The sequence below is a fragment of the Caretta caretta genome, chromosome 1 (assembly GCF_965140235.1).
Source record: "Caretta caretta isolate rCarCar2 chromosome 1, rCarCar1.hap1, whole genome shotgun sequence".
Taxonomy (NCBI): Eukaryota; Metazoa; Chordata; order Testudines; family Cheloniidae; genus Caretta; species Caretta caretta.
Genome location: NC_134206.1, coordinates 216431298 through 216452476, shown reverse-complemented (window position 1 = coordinate 216452476; position 21179 = coordinate 216431298). Strand labels below are relative to the sequence as shown.

Sequence of the window (21179 nt, the reverse complement as noted above, 5' to 3'; positions counted from 1 at the left end):
GGGGTGCCTTGCTACACTCCCTTCTCGAAATCCATTGTCTTTATTTTGCTGTTCTCCCTCTTACCATTCCTTAAAATCATGAACTCTACCATTTCCTGATCACTTTCACCCACGCTGTCTTCCACTTTCAAATTATCAACCAGTTCCTCCCTATTTGTCAAAATCAAATCTAGAGCAGCCTCTCCCTAGTAGGTTTCTCCACCTTCTGAAATAAAAATATTGTCTGCAATACATTCAAGAACTTGCTGGATAATCTGTGCCCTGCTGTGTTATTTTCCGAACAGATGTCTGAGTAGTAGAAGTCTCCCATCACCACCAAGTCCTGCGCTTTGGATGATTTTGTTAAGTTGTTTAAAAAAAGCCTCATCAACCTCTTCTTCCTGGTCACTCAGGGGAAAGAGAACGAGCTATATTGGTAAAAATACAGCTTTACCAGTATAAGCTGCATCCAGACTCGAAGCGCTGTTCTAGTATAGTATATCAATATTGGCTGTTAATGGATTTTGGAACTTAAGTGCCTAAATCCCATTTGAAAATGATACTTAGGCTCTTAAATCAATTAGGTGTTGCAATGCTAAGCATCACAGCAATGCCTAAATACCTTTAAAAATCTGGGCCTAAAACCTTTTGGCTAAATGTGATCATTGCTGCATTCCAAGGAGGATTAATACTTCATCATTAGAGGCATGGAAATTAATTGGAATGCACTGAAGTGATCTGAAACTTTCACTCCTACTGCTTCCTATAAAACCTTGTTTAGGCAGATAAAGAGAGTGTAACAATTTGTTTAGACAACGGGCAGGTCGAAATGCTTGCTTTGACCCAGGTGTCTGCGGAACAATGCTTAACCTTGGCACTAACATGGAAAGTCCTGTTTGGCTGATAGGGTCTCCAGTTCTTTAATTTACAAGGGTTCTTTAATTGTTCTTAAGGCATGCAGGCCCAGACAAAGCTCTCTAGGAGTTCTGTGAGCAAAGAAGATTGTGAACTGATAAAAAAAAAATCCTGCTCACTATAATAAGCATAGCCACAGCTTAGAGTGGTCTCAAAATAACACCGGGGCTAGTGTGGGTCAGAGATGGAATTTCTTTAGTGCAAAATAAAAATTAGGGGCTACAGCAGCATGTTTCAATATACAGCTAACATTATTGCTTCTTTGGAAGGGGCACAGGGCTACGTGCAGAGGGGCTGGGGCAATTTTGCTCTGTAAATACAGGACTAGTGGAATCAGGCAGCCTAGGTTCTATTCATGGCTGTGCCAATGACTTATGAGCTGGGGCAGGTCTTATTAATGATCTGGATGATGGGATGAATTGCACCCTCGGCAAGTTTGCAGATGACACTAAGCTGGGGGGAAAGGTAGATATGATGGAGGGTAGGGCTAGAGTCCAGAGTGACCTAGACAATTGGAGGATTGGGCCAAAAGAAAACTGATGAGGTTCAACAAGGACAAGTGCAGAGTGCTGCACTTAGGGTGGAAGAATCCCACGCACCACTACAGAGTAGGGACCTGACAAAGCCCTGGCTGCGATGATTTAGTGGGTGTTTGTCCTGCTTTGAGCAGGGGGTTGGACTAGATGACCTCCTGAGGTCTCTTTCAACCCTAATATTCTATGATTCTCTGTGGAGACAGAGGCCCATACTGACTGGTGGTAAGGTTGGCAGAAACTTATTTGGAAATCGACTGAGAAACACCACCACTGATGTCTGTTCAGGTTCCTCTTGAATAAGGGAACCAAGACTGTGGGCCAGGGATAGACCAAAGGCAAAGGGAGTAATACATTTAAAGGCAAACAGCAAATCCAGGAGAGAAACAGAAGTTACCAATTGCTATTATTATAGTCAGACTGGCCACAAAGCCCAGGATTGCCCTTTTAAGAAATCAAAGCTTACTAATATGTTATATAATAATGTATCCCAGGAAGACATCTGCTCTCCCAGAGAAGGAATCCAAATGTGCTCCATTACACTGAATAGCCAGGTAATAAACGCTGTACTGGATAAAGAAAGCTTCCAGAGCCTAGCCTGTAGTCAATGAATTCCTATGAAAGACTTAGATCAAGTGAGAACTAGGAAAGTAAGTGATGTATGTGGCAGATGTGACAATTAGCAAACTGAGAGAATTGGTATGTAAGATCCCAGGGGAAGAAAGTCTAAGGGTAAAAAAGAGTTCAGGAAAGTTGGCAGTTTTTTAAAGAGACATTATTAAAATCACAAGAGCAAACTATCCAAAAGCATAGAAAAGAGATCCCAGAGGACTGAAAAAGGGTAAATATAGTACCAAATTATAAAGTGGGGAATAAGGACAACCCAGGGAATTATAGACCAGTCATCTTAACTTCAGTACCCAGAAAGATAATGGTGCAAATAATCAATTTGTAAGCTCCTAGAAACAAATAAGGTTATAAGTAACAGTCAACATGGATTTGTCAAGAACAAGTCATGTCAAACCAGCCTGATATCCTTCTTTGACAGGGTAAGAAACCTTGTGGATGCGGGGAAGCAGTAGATGTGGTATATCTTGACGTTAGTAAGGCTTTTGATACTGTCTGACATAACCTCATAAACAAGCTAGAGAAATATAGCCTAGAACAGAGGTTCTCAAACTGTGGGTCAGGACCCCCAAGTGGGTCATGTGTTACACTTGCTAGGGTCCAGGGCTGGAGCCTGAGCCCCATCTCCCGGAGCTGAAGCTGAAGCCTGAGCCCCACTGCCCAGGGCTAAGCTTACATGCCCCCCACCCAGGGCAGAAGCTCTTGGGCTTCAGCTCCCCCCCACCCTCCCACCTGGGGCAGCGGAGTTTGGGCAATGGGGCTCAGGCGGGCTCAGTCTTCGGTCCCCCCTTCTGGGGTCATGTAGTAACTTTTGTTGTCAGAAGGGGCCATAGTGCAACAAAGTTTGAGAACCATTGGCCTAGACAAATCTACTATAAGGTGGGTGCACAACAGAGACTTCATAAATGATTTGGAGATATACTACTCTTTTAAAGTTTGAGGATGATACCCAGGCTGGGAGGGGTTGCAAGTACTTTGGAGGACAGGGTTAGAATTCAAAATGATCTTGATAAACTGGAGAAAGGGCCTGAAGTAAATAGGAGGAACTTCAATAAGGACAAGTGCAAAGTACTCCACTTAGGAAGGAATAATCAAATACAAAATTGACCAAATACAAAATGGGAAATGACTGCCTAGAAAGGAGCACTGAGGAAAGGGATCTGGGGGTCATAGTGTATTACAAGCTAAATATGAGTCAACAGTGTAACACTGTTGCAAAAAAAGCTATCATTCTGGGATGTATTAGCAGGAGTGTTGTAAGCAAGACACAAGAAGTAATTCTTCCGCTCTACTCTGCGCTGATTAGGCCTCAGCTAGAGCATTGTGTCCAGTTCTGGGCACCACATTTCAGGAATTATGTGGACAAGTTAGAGAAAGTCCAGAGAAGAGCAACAAACATGATTAAAGGTCTAGAAAACATGACCTATGAGGGAAGACTGAAAAAAATGGGTTTGTTTAGTCTGCAAAAGAGAAGAGGGGAGACATAATAACAGTTCTCAAGTACAGAAAAAGTTGTTACAAGAAGGGGAGAGAAAAATTATTCTTCTCAACCTCTAAGGATAGGACAAGAAGCAATGGGCTTGAATTGCAGCAAGGGAGGTTTAAGTTGGACATTAGGAAAAACTTCCTAACTATCAGGGTGGTTAAGCACTAGAATAAATTGCCTAGGCAGGTTGTTCAATCTCCATCCTTGGAGATTTTTAAGAGCAGGTTAGACAAACATCTGTCAGGGATAGTCTAGATAATACTTAGACCTGCCATGAGTGCAGGGGACTGGACTAGATGACTTCTCGAGGTCCCTTTCAGTCCTATGATTCTGTGATTATGGGGATGTCTTCACTGCAGAGTTAGCCCGAGCTCTGAATTTGGTGTTTCCCCTAACCCCACACCCCATCTGCACACAAAACCCTCTCACCCAAGTTCACTGTTGCCTTAAACCCAGGCTATCTGACCTATCTGGGACTATAGGCTAATATTACTCAGGCTGGTAACCTACCCATTCTGTAGTGAGGACACAGGTTAAACCACTCCAGTGCTGATAGTCCTCCAATGCCTTCCTTCTGTGTGCCCAGATAGGACAGACAAGTTCACCCACAATTCACTGAGAAACAGTCATAGAGTGGTTCAGCTCATTGCAGTGCAAAGAACCCTGGGATGTGCCCCTAGGAGTCCTAGTGATGCAGGTGGGTGAGTGCAGCACCACTGAGCACACAGGCATGCTGTAGGGCTTTGCAGTGTGACCACCCACACCTGGGTTAATGCTTCAGTGAAGACACACCCTAAGAGGGTTACATGAAGGTTAACAAAGAGGTAAACACTCATATTTAACAAAGAGTAAACACTCAAACATTAACAACCAACACCAAACTTGACAAGAAAACAGAGGAATCAGAAACAATACAGCATTGTATGATGGAAAAGGAAGCTATAAGGAGCTCAGGCTTTAGACTGAATCTTCCTGTTACTCTGCTGCTAGGAATGTTGAAATTCTGCGTCTGCTGCAAACTGACTCCACAAAGTAATTCTGAGCTTCTGGGTCAGTAAAAACTCCACCCTTGCTGCCATTCCCTTTCCAAAGTTTGACAGGGAAAAGGACTGAACATCAGCTGCTGCCTCTTGGCCTTGTATTACGTAACAGCAAAAACTCCCACCTGGGGCAATTTCCACAAATATTTCCATAAATATTTTCAGTGAAATGCGGTGTGTTTTTATGCAACAATGGGGCCATTCAACTGCAAAAGAGACTTTGCACTAAAAACACAAAAGTGTGTATTTTTGTAATTTGTTAATATGAAAATAACCCTTTTGCTAAGAAATTTGTGTAAAGTGAAATGTTGAGGATGAGCTGCTTGATCTGTTTCTGAAACTGCACAATCCTGCACTGGCTGCAGGGAGCAGACAGGTCTTCTGCAGCTTTATTTATTGGCACTAGAGCTGGTCAGGGATAAAACCATGCCAATGTGGCTCCAAGAGGATGATGTTTAATCCAATTGTTAAGATAACTCTGGAGTACAGGAATCATAAACATCAAACAACTATTTTCCAGTGTTGCCTCTTGTTTTTGTGTGGTGAGGTGGGGAGAGTTGGGCTTTGTGTCCTCTTTCAAAACAAAAGGAGGGGATTCCAGTTAAAGAGCAGGGACCCTATTTTCCTCTTTCAGGATCTGAGTAACTTCCATTGACATTACTTGTATCCTGACTGGGGAAAAACTGAGATCCAGGAGTGCTAGCAGATATCTAGGGACTTGGTGGAAGCACATTGTTTGAGTAATAGATAAAGCCTTGGAGAATAGACTGCAGCAGACATCCAGCATTGTCTACAACAGGGATAGAGACTAGGTGTGAGTGACCTAGATATGTTTCTAGCTCTGGTTTCCCTATTCTTCAGTCTCATCATCATCATCATCGTCATATTCAAAAGTCAAGATGGTGGTGAAGCGAGGGAGAGGTGCTCTACTCTGTTCGCTTTCTACTCCAGGAATGTGATTTCAGCAAAGATCAAGCACCAAAATATGCATGTAAAGTTAATCCACTGCAAGCAGTTTGTCAACCTGGTAGGTGAATTCCTCCAGAATCAAGGGGCAGGGGGGAACCCAAGCCTTAAACTAGTTTAACAGGCTCATTCTGCTTTGGGTCATTTCCTGCTTCCCTGTGCCAAGCATCAGTGTTAGAAGCAAGCCAAGTCACGGAAGACATTTTGCATCGATGATAAGAAAATTGCAACAAGTGATGCAACTTGGAGGGCAGGGAGCTGGAGTGGGTTGTGATAGGTTCTGGGGAGGGTCTTGGAAAGTGTGGGATGGACTAGGATCCCCACCCCTTGCTGGGCTTATAAAGCCATCAGCAACTGAGGTGGGAGAAAGGGAGTCAGGGAGGAGTGGAGGAACAGGCTCTTTCAGTGTGCAACTCTGAGCAAGGAATGTCCAAGGGCTATTAAAATCTCAGAGAACGTGCTGTCCCTTGGGTGATTATATCTCTGCATTTCCCTTGTTTCTGTGGACAGAGATGCTGCTGAAGTTTTTTCTGAGTGCCCTCGCTGTTCACCTAACAGCTGCATATGCTCCTGAACTGTAAGAAATACCATGTTCTTTACTAATGATATGTGTTTGCTGGGAATCCTTCATTTATTGAAGGGTTTGGAGGCACAGTTAGAAATACTGCTGCTGCCCCCACCTTTTATATCTGGAAGCCTAGGGTGAATTCTAACTTAGCTGGGATGATTTAGTTGGGCTTGGTCCTGCTTTGAGCAGGGGGTGGGACTAGATGACCTCCCGAGGTCTATTCCAACCCTGATATTCTATGATTCTATGAAATGGGATGAGTGCTTCACATGTGAGCACAAAACACACTTTTTACACCTTGCTAAACTACCACAAAATTTAAAATGTATGAGCTTATATGCATAGGAAAGGGAACAGTAATAGCCAGGTGTGGTGTGATAGGTATGGGCTTCCAGGATTCATAACATGGGGGGGGCTGCAGAGCAGGATTGAGGGGCATCGGCAGAGTTGTGTGGGAAGTCCAGGAATAGCAAAGTGGCTGTGAGGGATTGCTGGCAATTAGCAGAGCTGTCTGGGGTCCTATGTTATATCTGAACCTATAATGAAAAAGTCCTTTACTTCACAATAACCATTGTCTGGCCTCAGCCAAACAGGTTGTTCCTTCCTGTCTGCCCCCTTGTCCCTTGAATTAATTTGTGGTGTTTGATTTCCATAGACAGTATGTCCTGATGGTGCCGTCAGTGCTGCAGAGTAGCTCTCCGGATCAGGCCTGCCTGCAGCTCCACAACCTCAAAGAGTCGGTGTCTGTGAGTGTCGTCCTGGAGTACAGTGGTTCCAACACCACTATTTTTGAGCAGCCTGTGAGAGGAAATTACTTCTTCCAGTGCATCAGATTCACGGTACAGACTTTAATTTACATTCTAATAAAGAAAGAAAAAGTAATCATGGAAAATGTGCACGATCAAACAAGTGATCTTACAGAGTTAGTGATGGGAGAGGAAAGGGTAAAGCAGAGGAGGGAGACTAAGGGAGAAATAAGAGCTGGAAGGAATGCGAAATGGAGAGGGGGAAAGGAGGCAGGGGAGAGCTGCACTGTGAGAGAAGAGAGGGATATGGGAAGAGACAAGCAGTAAAGATCTGAGAAAGAGACAGAGCTGGCAGTGAAACAGAGGTGTGGGGGGAATCTATAGTACACTCCATGCTGCAGGTAGACCGCTCCAGGAGAGAATGGTCTAAGCTGAACATTCTCCCCCTTATATTTTGCATCCCTCCCAGGCTCCTCATGCCACCTTTTCCCCCTTGGCTTTCATCACTTTCTCTGCCAAAGGCGCCACAGTCAGGCTGGCAGAGAGGAGGTCGGTGGCCATTCAGAATGTGGAGAGCGTCGTCTTTGTCCAGACAGACAAACCCATCTACAAGCCAGGACAGACAGGTGAATGTAGATACTGCTTTACTTAATGTCATTTCCTCTGGGAACCAATATCCAGAGCTAGAGTGAGAGAGCGAACTGCTCTGCAAAATGCAAGTCAGAACAGACAATGTTGTGGATTTGGGCTGACTGCTCAGCACCTTACAGTAAAATCATTGCTAATGTCTGCAGCGGAGCTGAGGAAGCCACCCTCAGACACAGGACACCATCTGGTGGGTGACTGTCAAAATCCCAACTCACTCCCCAGTCTTTATTCACTCCTTTTTCACAGTCACTGCCTTTGTCCCCTGCTCTCACTGCTGCTGCCTCGTTATGGCTCCCAGGCACTCGTAGACATGAATAGATGGTTAGAGCACTTCCCAATGGCTTTCTAGCTATAGCTCCATATCATAGAATCATAGAATATCAGGGTTGGAAGGGACCCCAGAAGGTCATCTAGTCCAACCCCCTGCTCGAAGCAGGACCAATTCCCAGTTAAATCATCCCAGCCAGGGCTTTGTCAAGCCTGACCTTAAAAACCTCTAAGGAAGGAGATTCTACCACCTCCCTAGGTAACGCATTCCAGTGTTTCACCACCCTCTTAGTGAAAAAGTTTTTCCTAATATCCAATCTAAACCTCCCCCACTGCAGCTTGAGACCATTACTCCTCGTTCTGTCATCTGCTACCATTGAGAACAGTCTAGAGCCATCCTCTTTGGAACCCCCTTTCAGGTAGTTGAAAGCAGCTATCAAATCCCCCCTCATTCTTCTCTTCTGCAGGCTAAACAATCCCAGCTCCCTCAGCCTCTCCTCATAACTCATGTGTTCCAGACCCCTAATCATTTTTGTTGCCCTTCACTGGACTCTCTCCAATTTATCCACATCCTTCTTGAAGTGTGGGGCCCAAAACTGGACACAGTACTCCAGATGAGGCCTCACCAATGTCGAATAGAGGGGAACGATCACGTCCCTCGATCTGCTCGCTATGCCCCTACTTATACATCCCAAAATGCCATTGGCCTTCTTGGCAACAAGGGCACACTGCTGACTCATATCCAGCTTCTCATCCACTGTCACCCCTAGGTCCTTTTCTGCAGAACTGCTGCCTAGCCATTCGGTCCCTAGTCTGTAGCTGTGCATTGGGTTCTTCCGTCCTAAGTGCAGGACCCTGCACTTATCCTTATTGAACCTCATCAGATTTCTTTTGGCCCAATCCTCCAATTTGTCTAGGTCCTTCTGTATCCTATCCCTCCCCTCCAGCGTATTTACCACTCCTCCCAGTTTAGTATCATCCGCAAATTTGCTGAGAGTGCAATCCACACCATCCTCCAGATCATTTATGAAGATATTGAACATATCTGTGACAATGGCTGGGCTTTCCAGCTTCAAGGACATGGCAAGCACCCAATAGGAGAGACTGTGAGGGAAGGTCCTCACACAGAATTACCTGCTGTGCAGACACTGGGGAATCACTTCTGAATCGAGCAAACTGCTCTAATCCGAAATGGCTGCTTCTTAATAACACTTGCACTTTTATGTGCTCAAAGCCCTGTGCAGACATTAACTAGATTAATGCTGACACACCCCTATGGGGGAGGTGGGCACATTTTACAGTGGAGAAATGGAGATGAAAAGGGGATTTGCCTAAAGCCACACAGGGACTCAGTAACAAAACTCAGGTTATCTGGCTCCCAACCCAGTTCCTATTCCTTCGGACCACACTCCCTTTCCTTCAGTAGGCTAGACAAATCTCTAGAGAAAAGCATTCCCTGCTGTTCGGCCAGCTCAGGGAATTGAGTCCCATGGAAGGGTATACCATGGAAAGTCTCTCGCATGAGAAGATGGAGCTGGAACCCTCTTCGCTGTGGGTACAGATCCTATCTGTGATTTACCTGTTCCTTTTTCAAAGGGGGAGTGCTGGAAAACCAGCTGAAGTGGGGCTATGGACCAAACTGGAGCTCAGAAGATAGAGGCGAGCTAACGTTGATCTCTTGCCCATGTCTTTTCAGTGCTGTTTCGAGTTGTCGCTCTCGATACCCATTTTAGGCCTGTTCAGGAGACGGTGAGTGTGACCAGAGACCGGAATTATCCAGGAGCCCCACCTGGATGGTAAATTGGTGGGTGTCACCTCATCAGCCCCAGTCCAACATCTAAATACACACTTGTCTGGGACAGAATTGGAGCTGAATTTCTGCAGAAACTGAAGAAGAAATATTAGTTTGAACTGGAACCTTAACACTGCACGTACAAAGTCCAGCCCTTACATGCAGCAGCCACACAGAGCAGCACTAGCGTGTAGGCAGATGTGTGCCTGGCACAAGAGCCCTCCTGCTAATGCTGGGCAAGGGGCTTCAAGGAGAGTCTGTGCCTTGCAATGTGAGGTGATCTTTACTGCTCCAACAAGCAATTTCACTTGGCCCACTCCTACTGTTCCCGTTTAGCATGTGTCGCCAGTGGCTACAGGCTCACTCGCCATCTGCAAGGGGAGAGAATCTAGATACTGCCAACAACCGACTATCTGTCTTGGGGATATGATACTTACTGCAACAGATGGAGGGGTCCTGGCTGGCTTCTCGGCTGAGGAAAATAGGCTTCCTGCACCTTATTCTCACCCCATACCTGTGCAGGAGAGAGCAGGACTTTGCCCTGTTGAAAGGTACTAGATAATCTGAGAGTATGGATGGATGAGACCGATAGGATGCCTGATTCTGATCTTAGGTACAGCATTGTAACTGTACTGCTCCTGGTTTGCACCAGTATGAGTGAGATCAGAATCTGTCCCAGGGTGTCTTATGCCCTCATCTCCTCTTTTTAAAAATGTTATCTTCAGCATTTAGGGTCAAACCTTGTGGTTCTTACTCAGGTAAAATTCCTACTGAACTCAGTGACAATCTTGCTTGAATACTCACTGTAGATTTGGGCCCTTAATATCTAAAATAGTTTTTAAAATTGTTATTTATTCAATGCTGAAACAACTATTATTGTTTCCTCAAACACTTACAATCTCTTTTCCTGGTCTCTCTTTCAGTATCCCTTGATCACCATTCAGGTAAGAGACTTGCTTTTTAAAATGTGTCACGTATAAAGGTGAAATCCTGAGTGTGTGTGTGCGATATACTTAACTGGCCACATTCTGCTCTCAGATCCACTAGTAGAAATGCACATGCATCTGACGAAGTGGGTATTCACCCACGAAAGCTTATGTTCCAGTATGTCTGTTAGTCTATAGGGTGCCAGAGGACTCTTTGCCGCTTTTACAGAACCAGACTAACACAGCTACCCCTCTGATTCCAGTATTTCTATGGAATCCAGTGGAGCAAGTCCAGCTTTACAAGCAGAGTTCAGCCCAATAATACTTAAAATTGTCCTGTTCCTATGGTCTTTCTGTTTCCCCTCCTTCGTATCAAGAGTTCCAATTGCTTTGGTTTATAGTTTGCATAACTTGCCCTGCTGAAAACCAAGGAACAACTGGAGATAGTGGATGCAATTACTAGCTGCTTTGGACCATGAAGTGTTTTAGACATTATATGTCATGTTGTGCTTTTGTTAATAAGTGAGAAAGTTTCAGTTCCCTTCCAAGCAGACGTGCCTGCAAGATTTCACTTGTACTGTGAAGTGCAGCCATTAGTTGTTGCATACAGTGAAATTTAAACATTACAGAGTTTGACATTGTTCACTAACAAGCACAAGGCAATTGCTAGAAAGTCTTTCTTTTAACCAATGTAAAATGAAATATAACAAAAGGCTATGGGAGCCCAAATAAGGGGGATAGGGTTGTAGAGTGCCCTCCTGACCCTGTCTCTTCCCTCCTCCCCTCTCCTTCCAGTTGGGGAAAACTAGGACAATGGAGGGGCAGGGTGGAGGGGAAGGGTTTGTGTGTGTGATGAGATAGATTCCCCTTTCTTCCCTCTCCCACCCCTTCTTCATAACAGCATGGAAAACTGCAACCTTCTGGAATATAGGGCAGGGTGGGAGAATGTAGGATTTATCGATCAGTGAAACGGGATAGCAATACTTCCCTAATTCACAGGGATGTCTTGGTTAACAGGATGCAAACAAACAATATGCATTTTAATATAACCTAATGAAAGTGTATACTTCTAGGAACAAATACTGTAGGCCATACATACACAATAGGGGATTCTATCCTGGTAAGCAGTGATTCTGAAAAAGATTTGGGACTTTTGTTGGATAATCAACTGAACATGACCTCCCAGTGCAATGCTGTGGCCAGAAGAGCTAATGAGATCCTTGGATGTATAAACAGGGGAATCTTGAGTAGGAGTAGAGAGGTTATTTTACCTCTGTATTTGGCATTGGTGAGACCGTTGCTGGAATACTGCGTCCAGTTCTGGTGCTCATAATTCAAGGAGGATGTTGATAAATTGGGGAGGGTTCAGAGAAGAGCCACAAGAATGATTAAAGGATAGCCTCAGATAGCTCAATCTATTTAGCTTCAAAAAGAGAAGATTAAGGGGTGACTTCATTACAGTCTATAAGTAACTACATGGGAAATAGATATTTAATAATAGGCCCTTCAGTCAAGCAGAGAAAGGTATAACATGATCCAGCAGGTGGAACCTGAAGCTAGACAAATTCACACTAGAAATAAGGTGTAAATTTATAATGGTGAGAGTAATTAATCAATGGAACAATTTATGAAGTCTTGTGGTGGATTGTCCACAACTGACAATTGTTAAATCAAGTTTGGATGTTTGTCTAAAAAATATGCTCTAGGAATAATTTTGGGGACAATTTATGGCCTGTGTTACACAGAAGTCAGGCTAGATTATCACAGTGGTCCCTTCTGGCCTTGGAATCTATAAATCTGTGAAACGGGGGGGGAAGTGTGGGGAAAGTCAGGCTAAATTCAACATGCACCAAATTCGTCAGGTGGAAAGAACTAGAAGACTTAGGGCTGGTCTACAGTAATGCAATGGTCTCAAGTTGCAGTGGGGGAGGTTTGGGTTGGATATTAGGAAAAACATTTTCACTAGGAGGGTGGTGAAGCACTGGAATGGGTTACCGAGGGAGGTGGTGGAATTTCCTTCCTTAGAGGTTTTTAAGGCCCGGCTTGACAAAGCCCTGGCTGGGATGATTTAGTTGGGGATTGGTCCTGCTAGATGACCTCCTGAGATCCCTTCCAACCCTGATATTCTATACTGCTTAAGTTGATGTAATTTACGTCGCTCAGGGGTGTGAAAAAAGACACTCCCCCCACCCCTCCCCCGAGCAACATAGGTTATATTGAGCTAAGCGCTATCCACACCGGTGCCGTGTCAGCAGGAGATGCTCTCCCACTGACATAGCTTCTGCCTCTCGCAGAAGTGGAATAACTATGCTGCCGGGAGAGCGCTCTCCTGTTGACATAGAGTATCTTCACCAGCGCTGCTGTAGCATGCCATCTGCAGCATTGCAGCTGTGCTGCTGTAGCATTGTAGTGTACACTTGCCCTCTGATATTTACTATAGACAGCATACAACATTGATTAGTGTCCCATATAGGTATGACAACAGCTTATGTGCATGTGTTAGTAGCAAAACATTAAGGTCTGTGTCAGCAGGAGATGTCAGCTAGATGGGAGATCAATAACGCACCAGATTTTCTTTAAGAAAAAGAAACTAGCTGTGTCTGTGCTTATCTTCCTGCTCCCTCTGTCCCCTAGGATCCTCAGGGCAACCGGATCTTCCAGTGGCTGAACGTGACAGCTCAGATGGCAATCGTCCAGCTCACGTTCCAGTTAATCAAAGAGCCAATCCTGGGCAACTACCAAATCATTGTGGAAAAGAAATCGGGATCTAGCACTCCTCACTCATTCTCTGTGGAGGAATATGGTAAACACCTGCTGTTGCTATTATTTGTACTAGGGGAAAAAATAGTTAGACCCAAATTGCAACACCCCCCCACGCCTCGAAAAGTGTGTATTGTTATGTGTGGGTCTCCTGACCCCACTGTGAATGGACCAAATCTCTACCCTGTCCTCAGCAGAGTCTAGAGACCTGAGCTGGTGTCCAGACTCACCTCATCTGTGCAGTTTGGATCTTCAAGTAACTCAAGAATAAGACAAATTTGTTCTTGAGTTACCTGCAGACCCAAACTTCAGACTAAACTTCATCCTCAAGCATGGCTCTTCCTAAGGTTTGAACATAAGAATGGCCATACTGGGTCAGACCAAAGGTCCATCCAGCCCAGTATTCTGTCTGCTGACAGTGGCCAATGCCAGGTGCCTCAGAGGGAGTGAACCTAACAGGTAATGATCAAGTGATCTCTCTCCTGCCATCCATCTCCACCCTCTGACAAACAGAGGCTAGGGACACCATTCCTTACCCATGCTGGCTAATAGCCATTAATGGACTAAACCTCCATGAACTTATCTAGTTCTCTTTTAAACCCTGTTATAGTCCTAGCCTTCACAACCTCCTCAGGCAAGGAGTTCCACAGGTTGACTGTGCACTGAGTGAAGAAGAACTTCCTTTTATTTCTTTTAAACCTGCTACTCCTTAATTTCATTTTGTGGCCCCTTGTTCTTTTATTATGGGAACAAGTAAATAACTTTTTTCCTTATTCATTTTCTCCACACCACTCATGATTTTATATACCTCTATCATATCCCCCCTTAGTCTCCTCTTTTCCAAGCTGAAAAGTCCTCTCCTCTTCAATCTCTCCTCATATGGGACCCATTCCAAACCCCTAATCATTTCAGTTGCCCTTTTCTGAACCTTTTCTAATGCCAGTATATCTTTTTTTGAGATGAGGGGACCACATCTGTATGCAGTATTCAAGATGTGGGCATACCATGGATTTATATAAGGGCAATAAGATATTCTCCATCTTATTCTCTATCCTTTTTTTAATGATTCCTAACATCCCGTTTGTTTTTTTGACTGCCGCTGCACGCTGTGTGGACGTCTTCAGAGAACTATCCACAATGACTCCAAGATCTTTCTCCTGATTAGTTGTAGCTAAATTAGCCCCCATCATATTGTATGTATAGTTGGGGTTATTTTTTCCAATGTGCATGACTTTACATTTATCCACATTAAATTTCATTTGCCATTTTGTTGCCCAATCTTTTAGTTTTGTGAGACCTTTTTGAAGTTCTTCACAGTCTTCTTTTGGTCTTAACTATCTTGAGCAGTTTAGTATCATCTGTAAACTTTGCCACCTCGCTGTTTACCCCTTTCTCCAGATCATTTATGAATAAGTTGAATAGGACTGGTCCTAGGACTGACCCTTGGGGAATACCACTAGTTACCCCACTCCATTCTGAAAATTTACCATTTATTCCTATCCTTTGTTCACTGTCTTTTAACCAGTTCTCAATCCATGAAAGAATCTTCCCTCTTATCCCATGACAACTTAATTTATGTAAGAGCCTTTGGTGAGGGACGTTGTCAAAGGCTTTCTGGAAATCTAAGTACACTATGTCCACTGGATTCCCCTTGTCCACATGTTTGTTGACCCCTTCAGAGAACTCTAATAGATTAGTAAGACATGATCTCCTGTTACAGAAACCATGTTGACTTTTGCCCAACAATTTATGTTCTTCTATGTGTCTGACAATTTTATTCTTTACTATTGTTTCAACTAATTTGCCCCGTACTGATGTTAGACTTACCTAACAATTGCCAGGATCCCCTCTAGAGCCCTTCTTAAAAATTGGTGTTACATTAGCTATCTTCCAGTCATTGGGTACAGTAGCTGTTTTAAAGGACAGGTTACAAACCATAGTTAATAGTTCCACAATTTCACATTTGAGTTCTTTCAGAACTCTTGGGTGAATGCCATTGGTCCTGGTGACTTGTTACTGTTAAGTTTCTCAATTAATTCCAAAATCTCCTCTAGTGACAGTTCAATTTGTGACAACTCCTCAGATTTGTCACCTACAAAAGACGGCTCAGGTTTGGGAATCTCCCTAACATCCTCAGCCATGAAGACTGAAGCAAATAATTTGTTTAGTTTCTCCACGATGACTTTATTGTCTTTAAGTGCTCCTTTTGTATCTTGATCGTCCAGGGGCCCCACTGGTTGTTTAGCAGGCTTCCGGCTTCTGATGTACTTAAAAAAAAAAAAAAAATGTTGTTAGCTAGCCGAAACCTCAAAAGCTGATGTTCTTCAAACTCCTTTTTGGCTTTTCTTATTACATTTTTACATTTAATTTGGCATTTAATTACATTTTATTATGCTCCTTTTTATTTACCTCACTAGGATTTGACTTCCACTTTTAAAAAGATGCCTTTTTATCTCTCCCTGCTTCTTTTACATGGTTGTTAAGCACCATGGCTCTTTTTTAGTTTTTACTGTGTTTTTTAATTTGGGGTATACATTGAAGTTGAGCCTCTATTATGATGTCTTTGAAAAGTGTCCATGCAGCTTACAGGGATTTCACTCTAGTCACTGTACCTTTTAATTTCTGTTTAACTAACCTCCTCATTTTTGCATAGTTCCCCTTCTGAAATTAAATGCCACAGTGTTGGGCTGTTGAGGTGTTCTTCCACCAGAGGAATGTTGTTATATTATAGTCATTATTTCCAAGCGGTCCTGTTATAGTTACTTCTTGGACCAGATCCTGCGTTCCACTCAGGACTAGATCGAGAGTTGCCTCTCCCCTTGTGGGTTCCTGTACCAGCTGCTCCAAGAAACGGTCATTTAAAGTATCGAGAAATTTTATCCTGAGGCGACATGTACCCAGTTTTTTATTTTGATAGCCTCTCTAATCTCCCTTTTTCATTTCATCGTCACTATCACTGTGCTGGTCAGGTGGTCGGTAATCGATCCCAACTGTGTTATTCTTATTAGAGCATGGAATTACTATCCATAAAGATTCTATGGAACATGTGGATTCATTTAAGGTTTTTATTTCATTTGATTCTACCTTTACTTTCACATATAGTGCCTCTTACCCCCCCCCCACTCCTATGCCCTCTTCTATTCTTCAGATATATTTTGTACCCTGGAATGATTGTGTCCCATTGATTTGTCCTCACTCTACTAGGTTTCTGTGATGCTTATTATTATCAATATCCTCCTTTAACACGAGGCACTCTAGTTCACCCATCTTATTATTTAGACTTCCAGCATTTGTGTACAAGCACTTTAAAAACTTGTCACTGTTTATTTGTCTGTCCTTTTCTGATGTGTCAGATTCTTTATGTGAATGTTTCTCGTCTGATCTGGCCCATACTTTATCCTCTTTCATCCCCTCCCCCTGACTAAAACTGAGAGAATCTCTATCAATAGACTCTCTCCTCTAAGAGAAGTCTCTGTCCAATCCACGTGCGCCTCTGCAGCAATCGGCTTTCCCCCATCTCTTAGTTTAAAAACTGCTCTACAACCTTTTTAATGTCAAGTGCCAGCAGTCTGGATCCACTTTGGTTTAGGTGGAGCCCATCCTTCCTGTACAGACTCCCCCTATCCCAAAAGTTTTCCCGGTTCCTAATAAATCTAAACCCTTCCTCTCTACACCATCACTCATCCACACATTGAGACTCTGAAGCTCTGCCTGCCTACCTGGCCCTGCATGTGGAACTGGTAGCATTGCTGAGAATGCTCCCATAGAGGTCCTGGATTTCAGTCTCTTTCCTAGCAGCCTAAATTTGGCCTCCAGGACGTCTCTCCTACCCTTCCCTATGTCATTGGTACCTACCTGTACCACGGCCATCGGCTCCTCCCCAGCACTACACATAAGACTATCTAGATGCCTTTGTCTCTAGGACCACGTCTTCTTAGTTCATTCTGGCCCAGAGGGACATTCTCAACCAAACTAGAGCCACCAGAAATTATCCTGGATTTTCATACAAGGTTTGAATGCCTGAGCCTGGGATGACTCAACAGAACATGCCCGCACTCCTTTCTGCACAAGAACTTGTGGTCCAGTTACACTGCGAATTCCAGGGTGTTCTGCTCTGGCTTTTGGTTCAGCCCACTCCAAAGACAGTCTGTTTGCAGAATCCAGAAATCCATCTAGATCCAGGGTTTGCATTTTGAACAACCCCAAGTCTGTGTTGTTAGGAGCTAAGGTTTTTGCATTGGGGAGGTCTCTCACAAGAGATACATTTAATGCACCATACTCAACCTGCCAAAGGTACTGACCCCAGTTTGCCACCTCTTTGGGCCAAGACTGCAGCCCTGCATGAGTCCCTCTTTTGGACTGTTCATTCTGCACTCAGGAAGTGTGATTGCAGCCTGTGTAGACATATCTGAGCTAGCTAGATCAAAGCCTGCTTGTGTAACAGGAGCAGCGAAGCCATGGCAGTAGGGGCTGCAGCTGCTAGAGTATGGACCCAGGGTCTTGGATGGGTGTGGCTAACCCAGGCAACTCCCCCACTACCTCTGCACAGCTGAGGCTTCACTGCTATTGTTACTCCGGCTAGCTTTGATCTACACGGGCTGCATTCGCATCCCGTGACTGCAGCGTATGCTATATGTCTCTAGGTGTCTTTCAGCCACTGAACTCCGCTTGTCTTCTGTTTCTGCCCTTTTTTGTTCCCAGAGACCTTCTGACACTAGTTGCCTTCAATAAATGTGCCATCTGAGAACTAGAGAGAAGAAACAAATAGTAAAAAGCCAAAGAACAGAAGTTAAACATCTCCTCTAGGTGCAGGCTGCGGAAAAAACTTCTCCTAGGCAGGTTATGAAACTTAAGTTACAAAGATTGGCACCGGGAACTAACCTTTATCCTAGCAGCATTCACTAGCTTCCTCAGCACACCGTGAGGAGTCTAAACGCTGCTTGTTTCATGGCTTGTCCTTCCTTAAGGAGCACCCCAGAGCAAATCATTACTTGTCTATGTCGGGTTTACTGATAGCTAGTGGAACATTTTCACCATGATCCCAAGTGTTAGATCATTTTCTTGGTCTCTTTCACCAACCCAATTCAGAGCACTCTAGTTCCTGCCTGCTGTGTGTTAGTAGTAACTAAACAATTGGGAGGGTCCATTTCTCGCCTAGGAGCTAATGTGCCTTTTTCCTCCCACACTAGTGCTACCAAAGTTTGAAGTTGTGGTCAATGCACCAAAAAGTGTCTCAGTCCTGAATCCTGATTTGACAGTGAAAGTTTGTGGTGTGTAAGTATCTGATACAGTGCTGCAGAGAGACTGGGGGCAGGGTGAGACCTTGCCAGAGAGACTGACAAGAAGGCACTCCCATCAGCATGGGGAGGGGGATGGAGGTGGAGGAGGACAAAGCAATCAGGCCATTGACTTTGAGGATAGCGGCCTCCATTTATTTGTGTTCCTCTGACTTGTGGGTGGATGGAAATTTTATTGTTTGCACAGGTGTATGGTGGGTTGTACACATTATCTGCTTCCTTATGGGCCCCCTGGGATGGGCTCACCCCTGCCCAAAGGTTATTTTAGGAGTAGGATCTGCTAAGCCAGCCAGTAGCATGGAGTTAAAGTCCAGCAAGGGATTCAGCATCCAAGCGGGCCGTGGGTCCCTGAGCTGATTCTATTCAGTGTAGCTGAGAACAGTTGGGCTCAGTCCTTTTAAAGGGGCTAAGTAACTCTTACACAAGGAGGTTATTACGTCAAATCTAAAGGTGAAATTCTGGCCCGACCGTCATCAAAGGGAGTGGGGGGGAGGTTGGATGGGTTAGGGGTCCTGGGGGGCCTGTCAGGGGATGGGGGTGTGGATAGGCATCAGGGGACAGGGATCAGGGTGGGTTCGATAGGGGGTGGGGTCCCGGGGGGGTGGTTAGGGGTGAGGGGTCAGTCAGGGGAGAAGGAACAGGGGAGGTTGGATGAGTCAGAGGTTCTGAGGGGGGCAGTCGGGGCAGGAAGTGGGGGGGGGGCGGATAGGGGGCAGGGGCCAGGCTGTTTGAGGAGGCACAGCCTTCCCAGCTGGCCGTCCATACCATTTCACAACCCCGATGTGGCACTTGGGCCAAAAAGTTTGCCCACCCCTGCTGTAAAATAATGTTTACTAATGTGGGGGATGCTAAACTAGTTTAGGGGGGACCCATAGGGCAGAGGTCTGGATCAGCATGGCCAGAGAAAGATCCTGGACCCCCAGTCCGTGTCCCCCACACTCTGCAACATGCTGCTGAGTCTGCAAGTCAAATGGCAAGTAGCTTTTTGACAGCCAGCCATTTTCCTTGCTTGCTCTGGTTGTGGTCCTGGCTGGGTAGAGCCTGGCAAAATAGCTCCGTCTGAACTTTTTCCTAGTAAAACATGCCAATTCAAAGACCCCAACACATTTTGTGAATTCATGTCAGTTTTGCAGAATTGTTTCAAATGGACCCAAACTCCCCCCCCCCCCCATTCACTCAAAGATATGACAAAATTAAAACTTTTTTTGACACTTTGGAAATGAAACCTTTCTATTTTTGATTCCAAAACAATGTTTTGTTTAGAAATTTCCTTTTCTTTTTTTAAAATGTTAGTAAATTCTTGAAATTGAAACAATTTTTGTTGACTTTTTAATTGCCAGAAAAAAAGTGAAAATTGTCATTGTCCGTTCTACCCAATGCAGATTCCCCACCCCCTGATTCTTTTGGAATGACCAGCAAACTCAAAAATCCCTTATTCACCCAGCTCCACTCACATGAATGTGGCAACAGGCTAATGCAGCAGCTCTAACATCTCTGCTGTGCTGGTGTGGCACTTGGCTCAACCTCAGGTGGCATCAAGTTGCGGCATCTAGTGAGGAAGGGAAGGAGCTACTGGAGGACTTCAGAGAAAAGAGGGGAGCTGGCAATAAACAGGGAAAGCGAAGAAAATGTTAAATACAGTGAAAAGGAAAAAAGGCAAGATGGAAAGGAGAAATGAGACAGAGAACAGAGGAATGAAGATGGCAGATGCCTGGGGACATGGAGGGGAAGGGCTGCATCATGGAAAGGTTGGGAATCGCTGCTCTAAGAGCAACTCGGAGGCCCCTTCATGGGGCACAGATTGCCCTGTTTAAGGAAATGACAGGGTGTTTCATTAGGACAAATGAGTATGGGGCAATGGAGATACTGAGGAAGAAACTCGGCTGCAATGTCCTCAGACAATGAGAGGTGTCACCAGGGTACAGAGGTTGGCATGAAAATCCATATCATTGCTGCTCACAAGTAATTAACCTTTCTGGAGTATTCAGCAATCTAGACAGAAAGCACACAACATTACTCCCATCTCTGGGTTCTCAGGCCTGGTGTGGGTCCAGGGTCTGTAGCTGTCCGTTCGCTCAGGTCAGCCTCTTAAGCCCCATTTCACTGTTGTGTTTTCTCCTCCACTAGGTACACCTATGGCCAGCCTGTCGAGGGGAGAGTCCAACTCAGTGTGTGCAGGGATTTCAGTTTGTATGGGAACTGCAAGAGAGACCCACTTTGTCAGTCTGTTACCGAAGACGTATGATGCACAACAGCTATTTAGAAAAGATTCCCATCCTTCGGTCTTCCTTCATGCCTCCCTCTCCTCTTCTTCTCTCCTTTCTCCCCTTCATTCCTCCCTTCTAATGCAGGGCGCACAGGACTGAGACTCAGGAGACCTGGGTTCTCATCCCTGCTCTGCCACTGGCCGGCTGGGTGACCTTGGGCAAGTCACTTCACATCTCTATGCTTCAGTTTCCCCATCCATAAGGTGGGGATAATGATACTGGTCTCCTTTTGTAAGCTGCTTTGAGATCTATGGAAAAAAGCACCAGAGATGATCTTTATATTATTATCTTTGCCTCCTCTCCCCAATCCCCTCTTTATCTTTGAACATAAATTGTATTTTAACTAGTTTTGACCCTTTTTC

General features: G+C 44.7%; 1 protein-coding gene across 1 annotated transcript in view; it reads left to right on the top strand.

Annotated features, from left to right (window-relative positions):
• Positions 1-5941: 5941 nt before the first annotated feature.
• LOC125630278 (ovostatin-like) overlaps positions 5942-21179 on the top strand; it is a 54917-nt gene continuing 39679 nt past the window's right edge. Inside the window, exons 1-8 of the mRNA XM_048835980.2 lie at positions 5942-6123; positions 6770-6953; positions 7330-7486; positions 9472-9524; positions 10491-10511; positions 13128-13296; positions 18443-18527; positions 20678-20789. Of these exons, the coding sequence (XP_048691937.2) occupies positions 6059-6123; positions 6770-6953; positions 7330-7486; positions 9472-9524; positions 10491-10511; positions 13128-13296; positions 18443-18527; positions 20678-20789 (846 nt within the window). The 5' untranslated portion in view covers positions 5942-6058. The remainder of the gene's footprint in view (positions 6124-6769; positions 6954-7329; positions 7487-9471; positions 9525-10490; positions 10512-13127; positions 13297-18442; positions 18528-20677; positions 20790-21179) is intronic.